This window comes from Schistocerca cancellata, chromosome 3, assembly GCF_023864275.1.
Source record: "Schistocerca cancellata isolate TAMUIC-IGC-003103 chromosome 3, iqSchCanc2.1, whole genome shotgun sequence".
NCBI classification, from domain to species: Eukaryota; Metazoa; Arthropoda; class Insecta; order Orthoptera; family Acrididae; genus Schistocerca; species Schistocerca cancellata.
Genome location: NC_064628.1, coordinates 867,288,154 through 867,309,732, shown reverse-complemented (window position 1 = coordinate 867,309,732; position 21,579 = coordinate 867,288,154). Strand labels below are relative to the sequence as shown.

At 38.4% G+C, this 21,579-nt stretch overlaps 1 protein-coding gene across 1 annotated transcript in view; it reads left to right on the top strand.

Annotated features, from left to right (window-relative positions):
- The window catches only part of LOC126175921 (hemocytin), a 486,280-nt gene that overhangs the window by 268,164 nt on the left and 196,537 nt on the right, over positions 1-21,579 (top strand). The window contains exons 38-41 of the mRNA XM_049922991.1: positions 1,529-1,639; positions 6,179-6,298; positions 11,469-11,587; positions 20,162-20,418. Coding sequence (XP_049778948.1) covers positions 1,529-1,639; positions 6,179-6,298; positions 11,469-11,587; positions 20,162-20,418 — 607 coding nt within the window. The remainder of the gene's footprint in view (positions 1-1,528; positions 1,640-6,178; positions 6,299-11,468; positions 11,588-20,161; positions 20,419-21,579) is intronic.

The window sequence follows — 21,579 nt, the reverse complement described above, 5'->3', positions numbered from 1 at the left end:
TTACTTCTTGTTCTTCCAATACGGCTTCCGTGGCGTCAGTGGCAAACACTTGTCGATGCTGTTCGACCATTGCATCTACCTTGTGCTTGTTGTGACACACACAAACGTGTCGTGCAGTATGTACGTTCCTTCACACTTATTTTTAAAATATCGTGTGTTTGAGATGGTAGAATGGTGAGTGGTTCTAGAATTTATGTGGAAATTCTTGATCACTACAATATACCACTGCTAATAATAAATTATAGACAATATTAATAGTGCAGTAAAATTGTGCAGTTTGTGTTTTTATTAACTGTGGGTGAGCTATCCGCACACAACCTACTACGACATGTCAAATTCACCACTGTGAAAGTATGCCTCTTCCTATGTCATTAGAGTTCAGCTACTGTGAAGGATACTGAAATTGAAATTTTGTACTTGTGCAAATTCCAAGCCTAGTGACAGATGTTATGGAAAGTCCAGCAAGAGAGTATATGAGAGCCAGCATGAGGCTGGCGTGAGGGCAAAGTAGACGCCAGACTGGTGCAGTGTATTGGGTACCCATTTCTGTTCGATCTTAAACTCATTTGCTTATGTGCCCGAAACACAGTTTGCACTCTGATTTTATTCAGTTTGATATCAGCATTTGTCAATTTTTTAGTGCAGTTCCAAGAATATTTCCATTTGTGGATATGGTCAAGTGTTTGCATTATTCGCTTGTTGACAAGTTGGCCACAGTCAAGACTTGTATTTAGTTGTGGCTTGACAAACAGTTGGGACTTGTATTTGTATGTGGCTTATGGATCAGTTATGACGAGTAATTATGTGTGTTAGCCACAGTTGGAAGTTAAATTTCTCTTGTGGTGCAACAAATGGTAGGGACTTGTATTTATTCTGCAATTACAGATCTGTAAACTGATTTTAACTGTTTTTGTTTTTTTGTTATAAGCACACATGATGCAGAACTTCGTTGATAATGCCAAGTTAGTAGCCAGTTCAGGCTCACAGTATGGACAGTGAACACTGTTTACAAAACTTGTTTGAATAAACTGTTCTTTTGTTATGAATAGTTTGTCTTGGCTACAGTGATTTGTAGTAGCTTATCCCATCACCATCATAGCACATATTTATTTCAGGAAATTAGGTACAGTTGTTTATTTATTGAACTGCAAGCAGCAGATGCAGCCAAACTTCACTGACAATGAATAGATAATAAATAGTTAGTGTGGTTGCAGTTTAGTGCCCCGTCAATATGAGAGCCATACTGCAGGGGATACTTTAATACTCAAGACAGAGATGCTATTGCAATTCTGAAGCCTTGAGTTTGTAGATGGGTATGTGGATATATAGGAACTGCAGCATTCTTTACAAACAGTCTATGCATTGTTTCAGTAACTATAAAGCACATTCATGTGGCTCAGTGGTTTCCAGGTCCATGATTCAAAAGACCGAGATTGTTGCTATTATTGATCTAATTTATGATCGTAGAAATTTACCTCTTGCTGCTACTCTCTTTTTGTTTCTCACTAGCAACTAATTTATTGTGCAGGAATACCTACAGTTCTACCCCAAAGGACATCGGTATTATTACCGGAAACAACAACTGTCCCTCAAGATACACCTTCTTCAGCGGAACCTACGAAGTCTACTACACCAAACTGTAAGTAATACTTCAATTGTTCTATGTGCTGTAAACTACTTGGCATCATTTATTTGTTTATTTTATTCAAGGATCGCCTCACAATGGTACAGTAAAAGTCATGGTAATACGATAAAAATCAGTAGCTCAAAATATAGATATACCCAGAATACTTAAGTATGTTCTATATGGATAGGACTGATGGTTTGCCATGGCCTTGATGAAAGAAACAACTCAACATTTGCATGAAGTGATCTAGGAGAACTTTGGAAAACTCAAATCAGGATGGCCCGACAGTGTGAATCCTATCCTCCCGAATATAAGGTAGTGCCGTAACAGCTGCACTGCTCCATTTGGTTGGTCCCTGTTGTACAGTGTTCTTTCATTTGCGCACACAAATAATGTCAGTGTGATTTAATGTTGATGAGATACTTCTACACTAGAAAATGCAAATAAAATACTATTGAAAACAGATTTTCAGCCCCCCCCCCCCCAAAATAAATAAATAAATACATGAGGGCACCAATCCCTAAATGAAACATAGTTTACCCAATTATTGTGTATATATTGATAGCAATCCACAAATGAACATTTTTCTATTTGTCACTAATTGCAGATATTGACAGTGTGTTACATTGTTCAGCATACAATCTCACCAAATTATATCATGCAATGTCAATTTGTGCACATGGTGATGCATGAAAATGTATGAGAAACTTGGTGCATGTATAAGTGACAGATACTGCAGCTGACAATCATTATGTTCTTGACACCACATGCCTTTCTTTAATCTGATGTAATGGTAACTGTGATCCGCTTGATCAAAACTGGCTGTCTATTGGTAAATACATATTACAGTAGCTTTTGATGATTCTGTGATTCCATTCTGTTAATCCACCATGTAATAAATGCAGCTGATAGTAGTACAGCGTATGAGCATTTTGCTGATAGGAAAACTAATATCAATAACCTCCATATTTTTGGTTCACAGTGTTATTTTTCATGCTGTGCAGGTAACAAACGAAATGAAGTGGAAAAAACTAGATTAGAGTTTATATTAAATTGGTAGTTACCAAACCTTGAAGAAATAAGAAAGAAAGATTCTTCAAAACTAAAATCTTACATTTAAATCTGAAAGTGTTGAATAATTATCATTTCTAATTAAATATGAAACAGATAAACATTTTCAAGACTTTGAGGATGCACAGAATCAATATTATCAGAAACTGAAGAATCAAAGACATTTGAAGGGCCATGAATTCAGATTCTTGTGGCCAATGGAAGAAAAATTGATAGCCTTAGGAGAAACTTAACAGGGACTCTGGTCAATCTTTCTGGCTTGCAAAATTGTATGTGGGTAGTGAGTCATTCGAGTTGAGCGTAATAGGATTGTCAGGCTTATTGGTATGAAGTTCATTTGATGACCAAATTGACAGTCAGTGAAAGATATTGTCTATGATGAGATTTGTTGCCCTGCTGTGTATTTGGAAAGTACTAGGTAAACAGTATGATCATTTTTGTTGTGGATGAAGATCTTGAGAAGGAATAATACAACACGAATTGTGGATTTTTGAATATAATGTTGGATAAAGTAAGTTTCATGGAGCACCCGGATGATTATCAGTGTTCCATTGTATGAGCATAAATGCTCATTTAAACTTGTATGAATTGGAAAAGAGGTCTGGAAAGAGTACTGCAAGAGATTTGAAGTTCAAAAGTAGTAGCATTAAATAGCTCCACTTGCTACAATCCTACTCTTGTGTGGCTTCAGAATAGGGGTAGGCATGAGAAATGCTACAGGCCTACTACAAGTACTAGGTGAGAAGTACATTGAAAAGAATAGAAAATTTCCTGCTGTTTTTATTGATTTGGAAAAAAGCTTCTGATAGGGTGAAGTGGAATAGACTCATGCTTATCCTAAAAAGAATAAGTTGATTGATGTTATAAACCTTAAGGAAATAACAAAAGTTGTAGTCATTATCATTCCCAGCTCCAGTTTCCCAGATGTGGTGTACAAGTGCTCACCATTTCCTCTTGACTTCGCATATCTCCTGTTCCTGTACATCTTTCAAATAGAATCTTCTCTCTCCACCATGTCTGATTTCACTGTATCTGTTCAGCACTTTCTGGGCCTGCCGCATGATCTCTTGTCGTGCACATTTATTTCAAAATGTTTTCTAGCTTTCCTTTCACCTGTGCTATCCATTGTTGATCTGGAATAGATCTTAGTAGAGTACAGAGATATAACAAGAAAAGTGTATATAGAAGGCAGTTGTAATATTTATGACAACATAGTGGTGTTGGCAGAATCCGAGAAGGTGCGTAATGAAATGGTGGAAGACCTAAACAGCAAATTTGAAGAATTTGGAACGAAAATTAATAAGAAAAATACCAAAAACTTGACACTTAGAGGAAAAGGAGAGGAGGGGGAAATCACAATAAATGAGAAACAACTACAGCTGGTTGCAAATTTCAAATACTTGGGAAATATTATGACAATGGACCTAAAATGTAACACAGATCTATGATCAGGAATAGTGATAGCCAAGCAAGTGTTCAAAAAGAAAGGAAACTGCCATGCAGATCACTGAATAAAACTCTGAGGGAAAGATTGGCCAAATGCTATGTATGGAGCTTAGCTTCATACTAGTCAGAGGCCTGGATACTAAGAAAAGACAAGAAAAGTTTGCTGGAGGCACTGAAATGTTGATGTGGAAGAACCTAGAGGTTTGAGGAGGAAAACAGGCTGAGGGATGAGGATGTTTGGAACATAGGTGGGGAGAGTGGAAATCACATCAATACTGTTACATAAAGAAAGAAAAATTGGCTTGGTCATGGACAGTGCTTACTCTAGCAGGAACTGAAGGCAAAGTGAAAGAAAGGAAGAGGAAGAAGAAGATATCAGTTATTGTACAGGAGGAAAGCGATAACTATCCGGAACTGAGGTGAAATGTACAAGACATTAGGGATGGTGAAGCACCATGCCTGGACCTGCTGAAAGGCACAGTAGCTACTGATTATTATTATTATTATTATGTATTTAGATTGCCAATAACAATTCATACATTTAGAGTCTGAGGACAATAACAGTTGTTACAATGTATATAGGCTTGATGACATCCCTTGGGAAACCATGCTTCCCAGGCAACTCAGCACAAAGAAAATTTGTTGCAGTTCTGTCTACTGGGTTATTTTGCCCTTAATTTATTTATCCGTGAGTCAGGCACTGTGGGTATGAGTATATCCTTGCTTTATGTCATCCAGTGTGACCTTGCATTTATTAGGAGCTAGATGAAGTCTGTCTGTGTAGTATTTCAGATAGGCATATCTCATTATTTGACTCTGCCCCTCACATATAAGAACATTTTTAAATTCTATACAATGTGATCTTCTCTTCCCTAAAGTGCACCACAACAGAGGAATACATTTTTAGTTTCTAATTTTCTGATTTTACTTTTAGAGCCATTTTCCATAATGCAGAAAAGCACTCACACAAAGGCGTAACCGCTTGTAAAAAATTATCAGAATTCTCAACATATTTGTCAAAAGAAATTAATATAATCCATTTCTAACCTCTTTTCTGTGTTAATGCTTCATTCATTATTGACAGGTAACTGGAAATGAGACTGTTGTTTTAATTCAGACTGAGAGAAATGGTGGATCATGGCTTCTCAGGCGTCCACCTGATGCAAGACTGATATCATAAAAATTTCTTGAAACATTCACAAGAATGTCATATAAGCAAGAATTACTGTGTACAGAGCAGTATTTTTTGCACTCAATGATATTAAAAGATTACAAAAAATGTTCTTGAATTGTCTTCTCTATATTTAAATCACCACAGAGGAAGACATCTGCTTCTGTTTTCAATATTTGTCTCATCCAGAGTTGAAATTTATTTGAAAGATATATTTATATATCCACTTTTGCACTAGTGATTGTAAGATACTGTTCATTGTTTCCTTCACAGCTGAATTTTGCATCCAGATCAGAACAATACGTTCTTGCTTTGCATTTGAAAATCCAACAAAGGCCACAACCAATATTGGAGTGACTTCTATTTTCCGCATATATAGTGTCTTCAGTCACATAACCATGCAAAACAAAATATTCTATTTTGGTCCTCTGTTAACCAGTGTTACATACAAAACGCAGCCACATTTTCAAAGTAGCAAACATCTCATAGTTGGAACAGAGCTAGTAAATAATTTTTGTTATTATTTCCACATAAGAAATCAGCCTGCCATTAATTATTGTTGTCAGTTTCATCTACAGACTTGGTTTCTCTCTATGTTAATGAAAGTCTTAACTTGTTCCACTTTCCTGATGTTTTTCATAAAGTTAGGATCTATTTAACACCTAGTACCACTGAATAAATAAATGTCTTATGTTTGTAATTTTTTGTGCTATTGTTTTTTAAGTGTAGTCAAATGGAATACAAATGGAATAGGGTCATTATGTTATTAGCTATTACTTTGATGATGGGAAATAAATGATAACAACCTTAAGTTCCTGCCTACATTGTTAAATTGTGTTACATTTGTCTAATCGTGTTTGCAGTATGTGGACCAGGAGAGGTGTTGGTGGAATGTGCTGTTTCCTGTGATAATATGTGTCATGGATTTTCAAAGGTGTCAGAACTAGTTGGATCGTGTACAGAGAATCGACGATGTGAACCGGGTGAGTCTGTTTATTTTAATTAATTCTGAATAATGAGTTAGACAAGCATCATTTTTTGACAAATAACTCCAAAATTATTGTAGTTAGTATTTGATACACTGTTTAACATTGTAGACACTGCTGTATTAAGAAACCTTATTCTGTAAGTATGATCCTTGTTTAAGGACAGTTAAAACCCATTGCCAGTACATAGCACAGTCTTTTGAAGTACCACCAAGGAGGTAGTTGAACATAATGTCCATATTTGATCCATGGATGTTAGTAGTCAAAACTCTCATTTGATCTTACTCCGTTAAACATTGTGCAGAAATTTACAGGGGCTATGTCTGCTAAGTTGTGAACTGTGCACCACTTGTAAAAAAACTTTGGTTGCCTGCGGATCACTAGATTACTGTAGATTTGTGTGAGTGATATCAAATTTTTCAATTTGCTCATCAATCCTAGCATGTAACCTGTATAAGGGATGAGGATGGATTGCTACTCACCTTATAGTGGAGATGTTGAGTGGCAGGCACAACATAAAAGACTGTCAAACAAGTAACCTTTTGGTCAAAAGGCCTTCGTCTGAATTGGGCAAACACACACACACACACACACACACACACACACACACACACACACACACACACACACACACACACACATGCAAATGCGACTCATACACATGACTGATGTGCCATGACAGTCTTTTTGTTGTGCCTATCTGCAATTCAACATCTGCATTGTATGGTGAGTAACAATCTAGCCTTTTCATAATATTGTCATTATTCCAGCCTGGATTTTCCATTGTTTAGTATAGTAAATGAGCTGTTACATGCATAATCTGCTGTTTGCTAATTCATAGATGGCCTCCTAGGTGAAAACTGCACATTGTGGATAACAAAAAGTTATTTATCTCACTCATGTAGAGTGGTGCAGAGGAAACATGTTTTTTAAACTGCTGGTACTCAGTGGGTTGTGGGGGTACTGAACTTGGGCAGTGTCTGACAGGCAGATTAGACTGTGGTTTGAATCACTATGGAGCAATAGAGTGTAGAGCATCACATATTTTCTGTCAAGCAGTTTCTAGAAACAGCGAGTCCATGGCCAATCAGCCACTTTTCCATTGAAATTTTGATGTAAAATGTTGAGTTGCAATTCTAGATCAAAGAAGTACTGGATCAGTGATGAAGAAAAATCCACCTGGTATCCCAAGTTCAGTCCGAACCCTGGAAAATGTAGACAAGGTGAGAAGGGCAGTTCTTGCTTGTCTGAAATGACCGACTTGGTGAAAGATTGCAACTCTGGGTATATCGTATCATTCAATTCTTTGCATCTTAATGATGATCTCAGATTTCACCCATACAAAATACTGATCATCCAGCAGCTAAGTGAAGTGGATGTATAGCACAAATAATTTTGTGGCATAATGAACATCATTCTTATGCATGATACAGATGTCTTAATATGATGAGTGATGAAGTGTGTTTCCATCTGGATGACTATGTTAACGTACAGAATTGGCAGTACTGAGCATCAGAGAACCCATGTTAACTGCACTAAAGACCTTTAACAGCTCAAATTACAAGTGCTGTGTAGTGTCTCCAAGATAGTGGTTGTTGGTTTACTTTTTTGAAGAGGTGGGAACTGCAGTTATTGTGACATCAATGCATTATGTCAAAATGTTAAACAACTTCATGCATCCAGAACTGGTATGGCATCTTATGAACATGAGAGAAATCAAACTTCCTGGCAGATTAAAACTGTGTGCCGGGCCGAGACTCAAACTCAGGACCTCTGCCTTTCGCGGGCAAATGCTCTACCAGCTGAGCTACCCAAGCACGACTCAAGCGCCGTCCTCACAGCTTTACATCTGCCAGTACCTCATCTCCTACCTTCCAAACTTAACAGAAGCTCTCTTGCGAACCTTGCAGAACTAGCACTCCTGAAAGAAAGGATACTGCGGAGACATGGCTTAGCCACAGCCTGGGGGATGTTTCCAGAATGAGATTTTCACTCTGCATCAGAGTGTGCACTGATATGAAACTTCCTGGCAGATTAAAAATGTGTGCAGGACCGAGACTCGAACTCAGGACCTCTGCCTTTCGCGGGCAAATGCTCTACCAGCTGAGCTACCCAAGCACGCCGTCCTCACAGCTTTACATCTGCCAGTACCTCATCTCCTACCTTCCAAACTTAACAGAAGCTCTCCTGCGAACCTTGCAGAACTAGCACTCCTGAAAGAAAGGATACTGCGGAGACATGGCTTAGCCACAGCCTGGGGGATGTTTCCAGAATGAGATTTTCACTCTGCATCAGAGTGTGCACTGATATGAAACTTCCTGGCAGATTAAAACTGTGTGCCGGACCGAGACTCGAACTCGGGACCTTTGCCTTTCGCAGGCAAATGCTCTACCAGCTGAGCTACCCAAGCACGACTCACGCCCTGTCCTCACAGCTTTACTTCTGCCAGTACCTTGTCTCCTACCTTCCAAACTTAACAGAAGCTCTCCTGCGAACCTTGCAGAACTAGCACTTCTGAGAGAAATGTTCCAACAGGATAATGTCCATTTAAGTGGTTCAACAAATGTTTCTTGCACATGTTGTTACAAAAATCAGCAGTGTTTGTTTGCCTGCACACTCTCCTGATCTGTTGATTTGTGACACTTTTTTGTAGGGTTGTCTGAAATACAGTGTGTACGTAAACAAGCCCTACAGAATTGAAATAAATTGAACCTGTGTCATAAGAAATGTTGGAGAAAGCATTACAGAGCATTGAGGACAGGCTCCAAATTTCCATTCAACAGGAAAGATGTGATCTTAATGACATTATTTCCTGAATTTAATTTATGTACATAAATTTCAAAAATGCAATAAAATATTATTATTTAACGTAAAACTTTTTTTCTGCAAGTAAAACAGTATAAAGTTATTAAGTGGTGAAAAATGTGCATTATCTGTGCCCCACCTTGTACCACAACTGAATGAGCAAAAATCTAACTGAAGTTACCATCTATCCATTCTCATAATTTTGTGCAATAAACATAATAAATGAAACCTTACATCCTAGCATTAACTTCACTTGTGACACAAAATTTTCCAATACTCACACTAACCCTAACATGAATCTGTTAAATGATCAGTCATATTTCTTATGAACCCTTCATTGATGTACCAAAATATTTATGAACCACTTTTTTACAGGCTTATGGATCAGTTTAGGTGTGAGAGTTGTCTTCACCTACCAGCCATGTTTGTTCTGCAGCAACTAATACACAACACCTTGTGCACCATTATTTACTTTACTAAAATGGGATCTGTTGTGAAATCTCCTGTAGTCTGTATTAAGGTCCCCATGACTTGTTCCGTGCAACAAACTTTCCTTTCCTGTGCCAATGAGGGTCATGTTCCCACTTTGGATAACCAGTTTGGGTACTTCATATGCTCATCTAACATATAAGCATTCCAAATGAACTCCTTACTAGCTAAACATTCCTCAGTTCCTTTTCCTCCTTCAAATAATCTCATGACTCCCATCACTGCCATCCCTTTTCCCACTCCACAAGAAAACTATCATTTCACACCTCTCAGATAGTCAGGAGCAAATTCATAGGGCTCTCATCAGCACAACTCAAACTTCCATAATGGACATTAATATCAGTTTGCCTACAATTCTGTTTTTAGAGTCTGCAGCATTTCCTATTAATCAGTTGACATATTCAACAGGATCTTCTTTTACAAAAAAGCTAATCTATATTACAAGAAATTGTTGTTGGAAGGGCTTCACATCTTGGGTACTGTATAAACCTATTACATGCTCAGTAGTGTGATATGCCACAACTAAAAATTTAGGGTGAAATATATCATTCACATACTTAGATTGAGTATGTAAAATAAGAGGAAAGCAACCACTCCCCTTTATCAGACTGATGCGCAGCACTTAGACACACATAACAGAACACAGTATTAACAACCTCTTCAGCTTTGTGTCTTCTGGCATAAAGTATGCAGATTCATGCACACAACCAAACAGACACCCAAACCTGCACCAGCACCACATGGTTGTCTGTGGTTGGGTGCCTGTGGGGTGTGTGTATGAATATGTGTACTTTCTGATGGAAGAAGTTAGGCACATACAGAACTATTTCACAAAATGGTGTGAAAGTGAAAACTGTACCTTGCTGTATTATCACTGTGGTTGCATGAGTTGCTCTCAATCAGTCAGTAGCTCACAGGCAACAAAAATTTGGTAAACATTTGTTGGCCATTTCTACTCTGTCCAAATTTCCCTGTCTCAGTTGCTGACCAATGCTGCGCTGTTAGGCTGCTGCTGCCGTGCAACAGTGCCACTCTGTAGCTGCTGCAGCACTCAGACATGCATGTATCATAAGTCTGTTGGCTGGTTTGATGCAGCCTGCCATGAATTCCTCTCTTGTGCCACACTCTTCATCTCAGAGTAGAATTTACACCCAATGTCCTCAGTTATTTGTTGGATGTATTCCAGTCTCTGCCTAACCCTACAGTTTTCACCCTATACAGCTCCCCCAATTACTGTGAAAGTTATTCCCTGATGTGTCAGCACTTGTGTTATCATAATGTTCCTTCTTCTTGTAATGGTTTCCCGTACTTTCCTTTCTTTACCAGTTCTGTGGAAAACCTCATTCCTTATCTTACCAGTCAACCTGATTTTCAACATCCTTCTGCACCACCATGTATCAAACACTTTGATTCTCTTCTTTTCCACTTTTCCTACAGTCCATGATTCACTATCATACAATTCTGCACTCCAAATGTAAATTCTCATAAATTTCTTTCTCAGATTATGGCCGATGTTTGATACTAGCAGATTTATTTTAGTGAGTAATGCACTCTTTGTGTGTGTTAGTCTGCTTTTTATGTCCTTATTGGTGCTTCCAACTAGTGTATGCATTTAAGGCAATAGAAATGATAAAGACTTAGTTTCTTTAAAAGATTTGGAACTGCCAATTTTTATTTATTTTATGTGTACTTAAGTGCTATTCATTTTGCTGAAAATCTAGATAATAGTGGAACAAGTTTGTTTTCTTAAAATGTGCCTGAGTAACTCAGTTCCTCAATGATAGTCATGTACTTCCTCAAAGTTAATAAAAAATGATTGTCTTGATGTTTATAAATTCTTCTTTTGTATTTAATAAGCAAAAATTATCAACAGGATGTGTACCTGAAAAGATCAAGAATGGTTGTCCACCTGGCTACCTAATGAGAGATAGGGAAACCTGTGTCAAGAAAGAAGACTGCACTTGTTTGTCTGACCAAGGGATTTATATAAGGGTGAGAATGCAATCAAATGTCATTGCTTTGTTTTATAAAATATTCCAATCCAGAAACTTCATGCATAGAATATGAACACTTCTGGTTCCGAGTGATAAGATATACAGTTGTACTAAAATATGTAGCTGTTTTTACTATGAATGAAACTATTTCAACTCTTATAAGGTCTCAAGTATAATCACGAAAAATACTTCATCAAAAAACTTAAAATTTTTAGTTTAAAGGATTGTGTAATATTTTGGTGTTTTATTAATACTAAAGACCCAGTTATTTGTTTTTAATAGTGGATTTCTTTACTACTCACATCATAGGGGAAGTGTTCAGTGGACATCACTATTTTGTTCCAGTATGCTCTTTTCTCAGCTTATTTTATCTTTTGAACAGGATGATGTACAGGCTACAGAAAATCCTTTTGTAAGTGAACAGTCTTCAAATTGAGCATTTGTTGGAGGTATGCTGACAATATTTTCACAGTGAAGCCCTATGTAGAAAAGACGTTATTGAGTTCCTGTAGCATCTTAACTTAATTCATAGGAGTATCCAGTTCACCATGGAAACAGCAAAGAAAGGTTTTTTGCCATTCCTGGACATTCTAGTCAGATGGATCAATGATGGCTCTCTGGAAAATTCAGTTAATCATAATCCACACATAGTTATTTGTACTTACAGTCTTTGAGCTGTCATTTCCAGCAAAACACTTGTGCTTACTGCAAATACATTTTCTGGTGCATGTAGTTTTGACCAGGACACTTGCCCACCCAAAAACAGTATTAAGAGAAAGTGGATATTCCATTTAACACATTGACAGGGCACTAGCAGTCAAACACAGCTAGTGGAAGTAGTTGATAGCATAATGACAAAATCTACGAATTTGGCTCCATATGTGGACTACATTTTGTACAACGCAAGCATAAATTTAAAGTTTAGGTGACTCTTCTCTCACCAGCTAAAATTGCAGACACTCAGGGATTAGTAAAGGTTGATTTGGTGTTGCAGAAGGTTGGGGTGTAGAATACTCCTTTGCAGTGTGATGTGGCTCATATTGATCGGGGTACATGTACTGTGGAAGAGCATTCCAATGAATACCAATGCTGCACTTGCCTTTTCCTAACTGCTAAGTGTACCACTGCTTAACACTGTGTTTCCAGCAGGTATGAGAAAAAAAATATTTTGCCTACCGCAATGTTGATTCAGCACCCCACTATTAAAGAATCCATTGAGGTAAGCATTGCAAAAGACTGTGATAGTGGCCAGTCAGGCAGTGGATAGAAACATGTAATTTCCACTGTTCGCTCTCAGCATAAACTAAAGAAAACATTGAAGGCCACAATGAGTTGCAACCTTTTGGACAGCTGAGTTTTCCATTTCCACCATCAGCTACACCCCCAAGGAGTGTAATTACTTTTGTTCTTTTGCTAAATGCTTGCATATTGGTAGTAAACTGTGCTTGTGCCTGTATAAATTCATTGTAAAATGATTGGTAGGTGCCTGATTAAAATATAGTGCTCAGAAGAAAATGATAATCTGCAGAAATTCCATAACTTCTTTGAGAATTGGTAGTGCTGTTGTTGTTGCTCCATTTTATCACTTTTCATCTACTGTGCAACATTTTTAACCTGAAATTTGCAGATATTGGTCAACTCTCCCCATTCTTATTTCTTTTTTTCTCAACCATTTCCCTCTTCAGTTCCTTTCCTGTACTTTCCGATTTAACGTTATGAGAAAGAAGGATCCTTTATTGTATGATTATATGATAGCGGAACAAACACTGGTAGCAGTTACTTCTGTAAAATATCTGGGAGTATGCGTGCGGAACGATTTGAAGTGGAATGATCATATAAAATTAATTGTTGGTAAGGCGGGTACCAGGTTGAGATTCATTGGGAGAGTCCTTAGAAAATGTAGTCCATCAAGAAAGGAGGTGGCTTACAAAACACTCGTTCGACCTATACTTGAGTATTGCTCATCAGTGTGGGATCCGTACCAGATCGGGTTGACGGAGGAGATAGAGAAGATCCAAAGAAGAGCGGCGCGTTTCGTCACAGGGTTATTTGGTAACCGTGATAGCGTTACAGAGATGTTTAACAAACTCAAGTGGCACACTCTGCAAGAGAGGCGCTCTGCATCGCGGTGTAGCTTGCTCGCCAGGTTTCGAGAGGGTGCGTTTCTGGATGAGGTATCGAATATATTGCTTCCCCCTACTTATACCTCCCGAGGAGATCATGAATGTAAAATTAGAGAGATTAGAGCGCGCACAGAGGTTTTCAGACAGTCGTTCTTCCCGCGAACCATATGCGACTGGAACAGGAAAGGGAGATAATGACAGTGGCACGTAAAGTGCCCTCCGCCACACACCGTTGGGTGGCTTGCGGAGTATAAATGTAAATGTAAATGTAAATGTAAAGAACCAGCTTGACGTGAGAGCTTCAGACCTTATACTTCCCACAGTTCTCTGTTAGACAATGCTCTTATGTAATTTTATTATGAGAAGGAAAGTTGTTACTCACCATGTAGCGGAGATGCTGAATCACAAATAGGCACAACAAAAAGACTTTCACACTTTAGGGACAACAAAAAGACTTTCGCATTTTAAGCTTTTGGCCAATGGCCTTCATCAAAAATAGACACATATAAAAGTGTGTGCACGCACACACACACACACACACACACACACACACACACACACACACACACACACAAAACTGACACACACGACTGCAGTCTCAGCACCAGTGCATGATGGGAGTGGCGACTGGATGGGGGTAAGGAGGAGATTGGTGTGGGGGGTGGGAGGAATAGTATGGTGGGGGTGGCATACGGTGAAATGCTGCAGGTTAGATGGTGGGCAGGGGTGAGGGGGTAAGGGGTGGGGGGGACTAGCGGAAAAGAAGAGAAATAAATAAAAAGACTGGATGTGGTGGTGGAATGACAGCTGTGTAGTGCTTGAATGGGAGCAGGGAAGGGGCTGGATGGGTGAGGACGGTGACTAACAAAGGGGTTCTTTTTATTTATTTCTCTCCTTTTCTGCTACTCTCCCCACCCCCCACCCCCCTCCCGTCCCCACCTCTCTCCTGCTCGCCATCAAACTTGCAGCACTTCACTGCCCGCAACCCTACTATACTATCCCTCCCCCTCCCCATCCCAGCCTTCTCTTTACCCTCACCGAGTAGCCACTACCCATCATGCACTGTGCTGCTGCTCACAATGTGGTTTCAGTTGCCTGAGACTGCAATCGTGTGTTTGAGTTGCCTTTGTATGAGTGTGTATGGATCCACGTATGTGTGTCTACTGTTGATGAAGGCCATTGGCCGAAAACTATAATTGTGAATGTCTTTTTGTTGTGCCTATCTGCGACTCCACATCTCCGCTATATGGTGAGTAGCAACTTTCCTTCTCATAATATTGGTACATTCCATCCTGGATTTTCCATTGTTTGATCTTATGTAATTTTGCTACTTAAGTGGTAAACAATCTAAATATTGAGTTTCCTTATTATTATCTGTCAGATGTTTTACCATGAGACATTTGAATAACTCATTGTTATGAAAATTGCAGGATCATTAAGGTAATTTTGAAAATATATGGAACTTCGTGGATAATCAAGTGAGAAACAGTACTAAATAAGAATTAGATGTGCTAGCAAAGGTGTAGATTTTATCTTTGCTTATATGCCATCAGTTAACATTATGCAAGAGATAATTATATCATATTTAAGATAAAGGTCACTATAAGAAGAAAAGGAACACTCCTACGGGTGTACCACTTTCTACTCTTAAGTTAATATGGGTCAACTGCACTGTGCTCAATGACATATTATGTAGTCGTTTTTCCTTCCCACAATGTCTCATGAAGTACTGACAAAGACTTCATGGAATTTTGTCCATTCCTCTTCTCCAGCCTCTGTTTAACTTCTGGGTAATTGCTCACAAATATTCTATTGATATTCATCCCATTTGAGAAAATAGTTTATGCAGTGACATTTTTGGATAGATATTTCTTGGTTTTCTCACCACATCAGATTTGTTTGTATATACACATTTTCAATGACTTCTGTTATTATTGGAAGGCAACAGTCATAAAGCAGAAGCATTTCGGAAGAGTGTCAGAAGCCTGATATGGAGCAAGGATGTAACCCAAATCAATAAAAAGGCTATTACCGGTCATACTATGTCCCAATCCTGGGTTATGAAGGGAAGAGAGAAAAGCAAAGTACATGCTAATGAGATGAAATTCTTGAGAAACAGTATTAGAGTGACAAAGATAGATGTTTTAAGAAATGAGAGGATCAGAGAGTTAATGAGGGTGGAACCATTACAGTAGGAGATAGAGAAATCAAGGCAGAGATTGCATGGACACGTTAAGAGAATGGAGGAGAAGAGGATACCCAGGAGGATACACGAGATGAAACTGGAAGAAAGAGACGAAGAGGAAGACTGAGAGACAGATGGCTGAAAGGAGTAGAGGAATGCGTTCAGAAGAAAGGAGAAGACTGGACCAAGGTGAAGACAGAGAGATGGTGGCAAGACAGTAGATGATGGAGAGGCCTATGTTCCATACAGACTGGCCAGAGGCTGGAAACTGTCCAAGATGATGATGAACAGTCATACTAATAGACTGTGTGGTACTTTCAGTTAATCCTGGCCTTGGCAGTCAGAGACATTGGTCATGTGTGGGTGTGGGTGTTGGTTAAGTCAGAAGAAGGTCTTTTGGCCAAAATCTTACTTGTTTAGCAGTCATTTTGGCGTGCCTGTCTACAACTGAACACCTTTGGCATATGGTAGCAATGTATCCTTTTCATCACATTGTCTGTATTCCATCTGGGATTTTCTGTTGTTTGACTCTGTACATTCAGTTATGTTCCTATCTATCACCAGTCAGAATATGCAACAGCAACTTCAGCTGGGACTGCGGCTATAAGTGTTATATAGAAATGAGTGCTCAGTATTGAAAGGCTACAGAGAAATAAGAGATGAGTTAATTGTCATCCAATGGAATCAGTGTTGCTACTAATGTTCCTCCACTGTGCACATCAATACGTCTTTTTTGTTATTTGGAATTTCTGTGCCTTCATGACATCTCCATACATAATTCTGCCATTACATCTGAAAATACTACACAGCCTATTAGATTGATAATTACAAACAAATATGATATGGCAAGAAAACTGAGGAACATTTACCCATTCGTCTTCCTCTTCTCTCTCCTCTTCCTCCAGTTCCCAAAATTTTATATTGGATTTGCACCTTTTGTGTTGGGATAGTTCTCAGAGTGGTAGAAAGCAGCCTGTGATCATTGGCTAAACTTTCCCCAGGGAGGAATTTAACATTAGTGTAATGAGTCCTGCTTCTTTACTAGATATGACATAATCAGTCAAGAATCTCGGTTCCTCCTCCCAACTATAATGTTTGTGATTCTGTCACTGAACTGTTTACTGAAATAGGTGCTCTTAATGACAAGGCTATTCCACAGACAGAAATCTAAAAGATACTCACCTTCTCTGTCCCTGGTTCCAATTCCAGTAGGACTATCTTCCATTACTACTGTGTTTTCGATCTCTACATGCTTGCCATATATCTAAGGAAACCGTCTTTTTTCTCTTGAATCCACTCTGATAGTGGTGCATAAACCTGAACAGCAGGCAGTATCTTTCTGCTTACCTTTCTCCATAGTTCAGTTATTCTCTCACTAGCACACTCTATATGAGAGACATCATCTGCTTTCCTACTAATGACATATGCAATACTGTTACATTATTCGTTTTAATTCCTGTGCCAATGTAGCCTGAAAAGTTGAAATAACTCTCAGTGAAATTAAATGAAAGGGTGTCAACATTAAGAGTGGAAAATGGAATCCCACTATTAAAAACAGAGGAGAGAGTAGATAGGTGTGAAAAGTAGATTGTGGATGACTTGGAGGGACAGAAAATGGATGTCAATTTTGAAGAAATAGAGGATTACAATATTAGGGATGGAGTGTAACACAGCAACATAGCAGTGAAGGACTGCAAAGAAACAAGGCTGATGGGAGAGATAACATTCTTATGGAACTTTTAAAATTATTGGGGAGTGTGGAAACCAAATGATTATTTAAGAGAGTAGGCTGGAGACACACTATCTGACTTTCAAAACAGCATAAGCTAAACAATCGTGAAGGTGCCAAAGGCAGACGAAATGCCACCATGGAAGAAAAACAATAAATGAAGCAAGGAGTACATACGGAGCAGATCAGCTCAGTCAAAGAGGGCTTTCCTTGCTGAAATAAGTCTAGTGATATCAATTGCAGACATTGATCTGAGGAGAGAAAGTTGGGCAGCCTGCATTAAATCAGTCAGAAGACTAGAAGGCTGATGACAACAAACCCCCATTTCCCACCTAAAAAAATCATTTCCTTGCAGCATCATTAAATATACAAGAGAAGCATTATATCTCATGGAGAAGTGTACTGTTAAATTCTGAGAGTATGTGCTCCAAGAATAATGAGGTAACATATTACTTTCTCCCATATACATCTTATGAAATGACCATGGCCATAAATGAAAGAAATTATGGAATTCCACAATGGAGGCTTATCAACATTACAGAATGGAACAAAAAATGGAGAAATTGGTACCTGACATTACCTATAATTCAAATTGTATATGAGTTTTGGGATATAGATGTAAATATAGATACTATAATTCTCAGCATTAATATGTTTTTGATGATGTGTTCCTCTTGAAATTAATGCATCATGATAGCATTTAACTTAAAAAACATAATATAGTGTTAAGAAGGCTGAAAATTTCAGAAGTGAAGCCATTATTTAAAAACGGTGACAAGTATAAGGTAAAAAACTATTGTCCAATATCTCTCCTCCCAGCATTTTCAAAAATATCAGAAAAACTGATGAAGCACCGAATCAACAAATATCTAAATGACCATAATTTACTAAACAGAAATCAGCATGGCTTCCAAGCACGTAAAAATACCGAAACAGTAGTAATGTGCTACACTGAACAAATAATCAAAAATCTAGAAAAAGATTATAGTGTAGTAGTAGTAAATTTAGACCTCTCCAAAGCTTTTGACGCTGTGAACCAGGACATTCTTTTAGAAAAATTGGAAGCGTTGGGTATACATGGGATAGGAAAAAAATGGTTTGAATTATACCTAAAAAACAGAACACAGGTTGTAGGACTGACATCAACTTAATCCAACCACAAAATAAATTCAGTATCAGAGGCAAAAAAACGTAGAAATAGGAGTACCACAAGGCAGCATCCTAGGGCCCATATTGTTTCTTGTCTATATAAATGATGCAGCCAAAGCAATAATATTTGCAGATGATACTAGTGTGATAATAAGTGCACCAAAGCAATTGCTACCAACAACTGCTGATAAAGTACTAAATTACATCCACTCTTGGTTCAATGCAAACAGGCTGACATTGAATGTAAATAAAACAAATTATATGCAGTTTGGGAAAAGATGTCAAAATGTAAATCTTGACCTGGTGAGGGGCGACAAAGCCTTAGACAGAGTGACATCCACAAAATTGCTGGGGATTCATGTGGATGAAAACTTAAATTTTAATGACCACGTAATAAAACTTGCACAGAAACTTAATTCAGCCTGTTTTGCCCTCAGAATTATTGCAAATGTTTGTACCTCAGAGGGTGCCAGAATGGCATATTTCGGCTGTTTTCAATCTCTTGCCAAATACGAAATAATATTTTGGGGTTCCACAACAGGGCGCCTAAAACAATTTTTTTTGTTGCAGAAGAGGCCATCCGAGTAATAACTCACAGTCATCCACAGACACACTGCAAACCCATATTCAAAAAGCTTAGAATACTTACTATACCATCATTATACATATACAAATGTGTATTGTATGTCGGGACCCACATTGAAGATTTTCAGACAAATGCCAACTTTCATAACTACAATACCCATAATAGTGCAGCACTCCATACTCAGTGAACAAAAAGAAGGAATACACAAAGGCATGTGAGCCATATCAGTGCAAAACTGTACAATGCACTGCCAGTCAACATCAGGCAGTTAGAAGATGATAACAAATTTAAAACAGAATTTAAAAAAATTCTAGTAGAACAATGTTGTTATTCTGTAAATGACTATGTAGGTCAATAACTTTTTCTGATGATACTTATAAAGGCAAAATGGAAAATACTCTATCTGTACCTAATCATTCATTATCTAATTATTCATTACATTTACATACTTAAAGGACAGCTGTTGTGTGATGTAAATGTGTACTTAAGCAGTGTTTTATATAAGGACTTGCCATTTAGGGAGGACAAAACTAAAGCCTTATGAAAAACAGACTATGCATTTAAAATAACAAGCAGGGATGTATATAGGCTATATTAATTTCATTGTATTATTATTAACTTCATTGTATTATTTTGTTTTGTACTTTTTTACGTATATATTGTTTGTGTCCCATTTCTTTGAAATGGCTTACATGTACCCTTGACAACATCCATGCAATATTTATTGTCAACAGATTGATAAATAAAATAAATAAATAAATAAATAAGCATTTATTGCAATTTCTTTTCTTTTTTTGTAGCCTGGAGAAACAGTTGATGAGTCAAACTGCACAAAATGCCAATGTTTGAACAATGAGTACAAGTGTTTCACTGTGGACTGTGGGACAACACCATCTATTATTATTGCAACTAAAGAAAGAACTACAGTTACACTGCCATCAGAAAACCAGCACAAAAATTACACAACTGTTTCCTTAAGTACAGATCATACAGGCACTACTGCAGCTTTCACAACACCACCACTGACAGAGTCACCTCCAGTGTGTATTTCAAACAGGTTAGTGCTCAGTAATAATATAAATATTTCTGACTGACTGTAACCATGAGTTTTTCTACATATGACCACAAATACATCATAGTCTTGTAGTCTTGGTAATAGTAAGTCCTTGGTAAAATATAAGTGATTTAAGGAGGGCAAGTAATTACCAAATTGTAAGATTAAATGTGACACTGGAAAGCATGTTCTGGATGTTTGTGGGGAGGTGTGCAGTGTGGACAGTGATGTGGAGGAGGGGATTTGGGAGGAGGGATGGGAGAAAGATAGAATAAAGGAACAGAGAGACTGTGGGGAGTGTGCTGGGTAGGGTATCAGACTGGTCTTGCTCCTAGATGTTCCATAGCAGTATCACCAGTTTGGCTAGGGCCAACACACTCTATCCTCATTCTTCCACAGCCTCAGTACCTTTCCACTTCACCTGGTCCTCTTCAGCCCAATGTGCCACTGTAGAGAATGTTGACCTCCATCTCTCCAATAGCTCCATCTGAACCTCTGTCCATATCAAGCTAGCTAATCATTAACAGTACTTGCATTTTGATATCTGTCATCCCTTCCACACTAGAAAGTCTTTCTTGTGTAACATGGCCACCTGCAGAAAATTATATGCAGTGATGAGCAACCCATTGCACATACTGCTGAAGGCCTTACTAAGGCACCACAGAATCTCGGAATTACATAGATGGGCATTGTTCGTGCAACACATCCTTCGATCTCATTTTTCTCCTGACTACAGTATCCACTAACTCCTTCCGCACACTCATCTACATGTCTGTCTGATGACTCTAACTTCACTCAACCTGCTCTTCCCCCTCCCCCCCTCCCCCCTCTCTCCAAGTCTCCATCTTCCTTTGTTTGTCTCTGCCTCACAAACCACTCCTCCACATAATTGGGCACTGTGCACAGAATACTCTTCCTGCAGCCAGAATGAGCTCACCCCAGTGCTTCATTCCTGTCCCATGCCCTTGCTGTCATACACCTTTCCCAAACTAGCCCTCCTACTCCCCATCTTCTTTCTCCTCACTGTCTCTGCCTGACAAAGACCCTCACTTTGTTTGAGACACAGTGCTGGCACAATGTAGTCATCCAGGATGATGTAGTTGTTCAGGTGGATATATATATATATGCATATGTGTGTGCACTCAATAGCTCTCAAGAAAGATT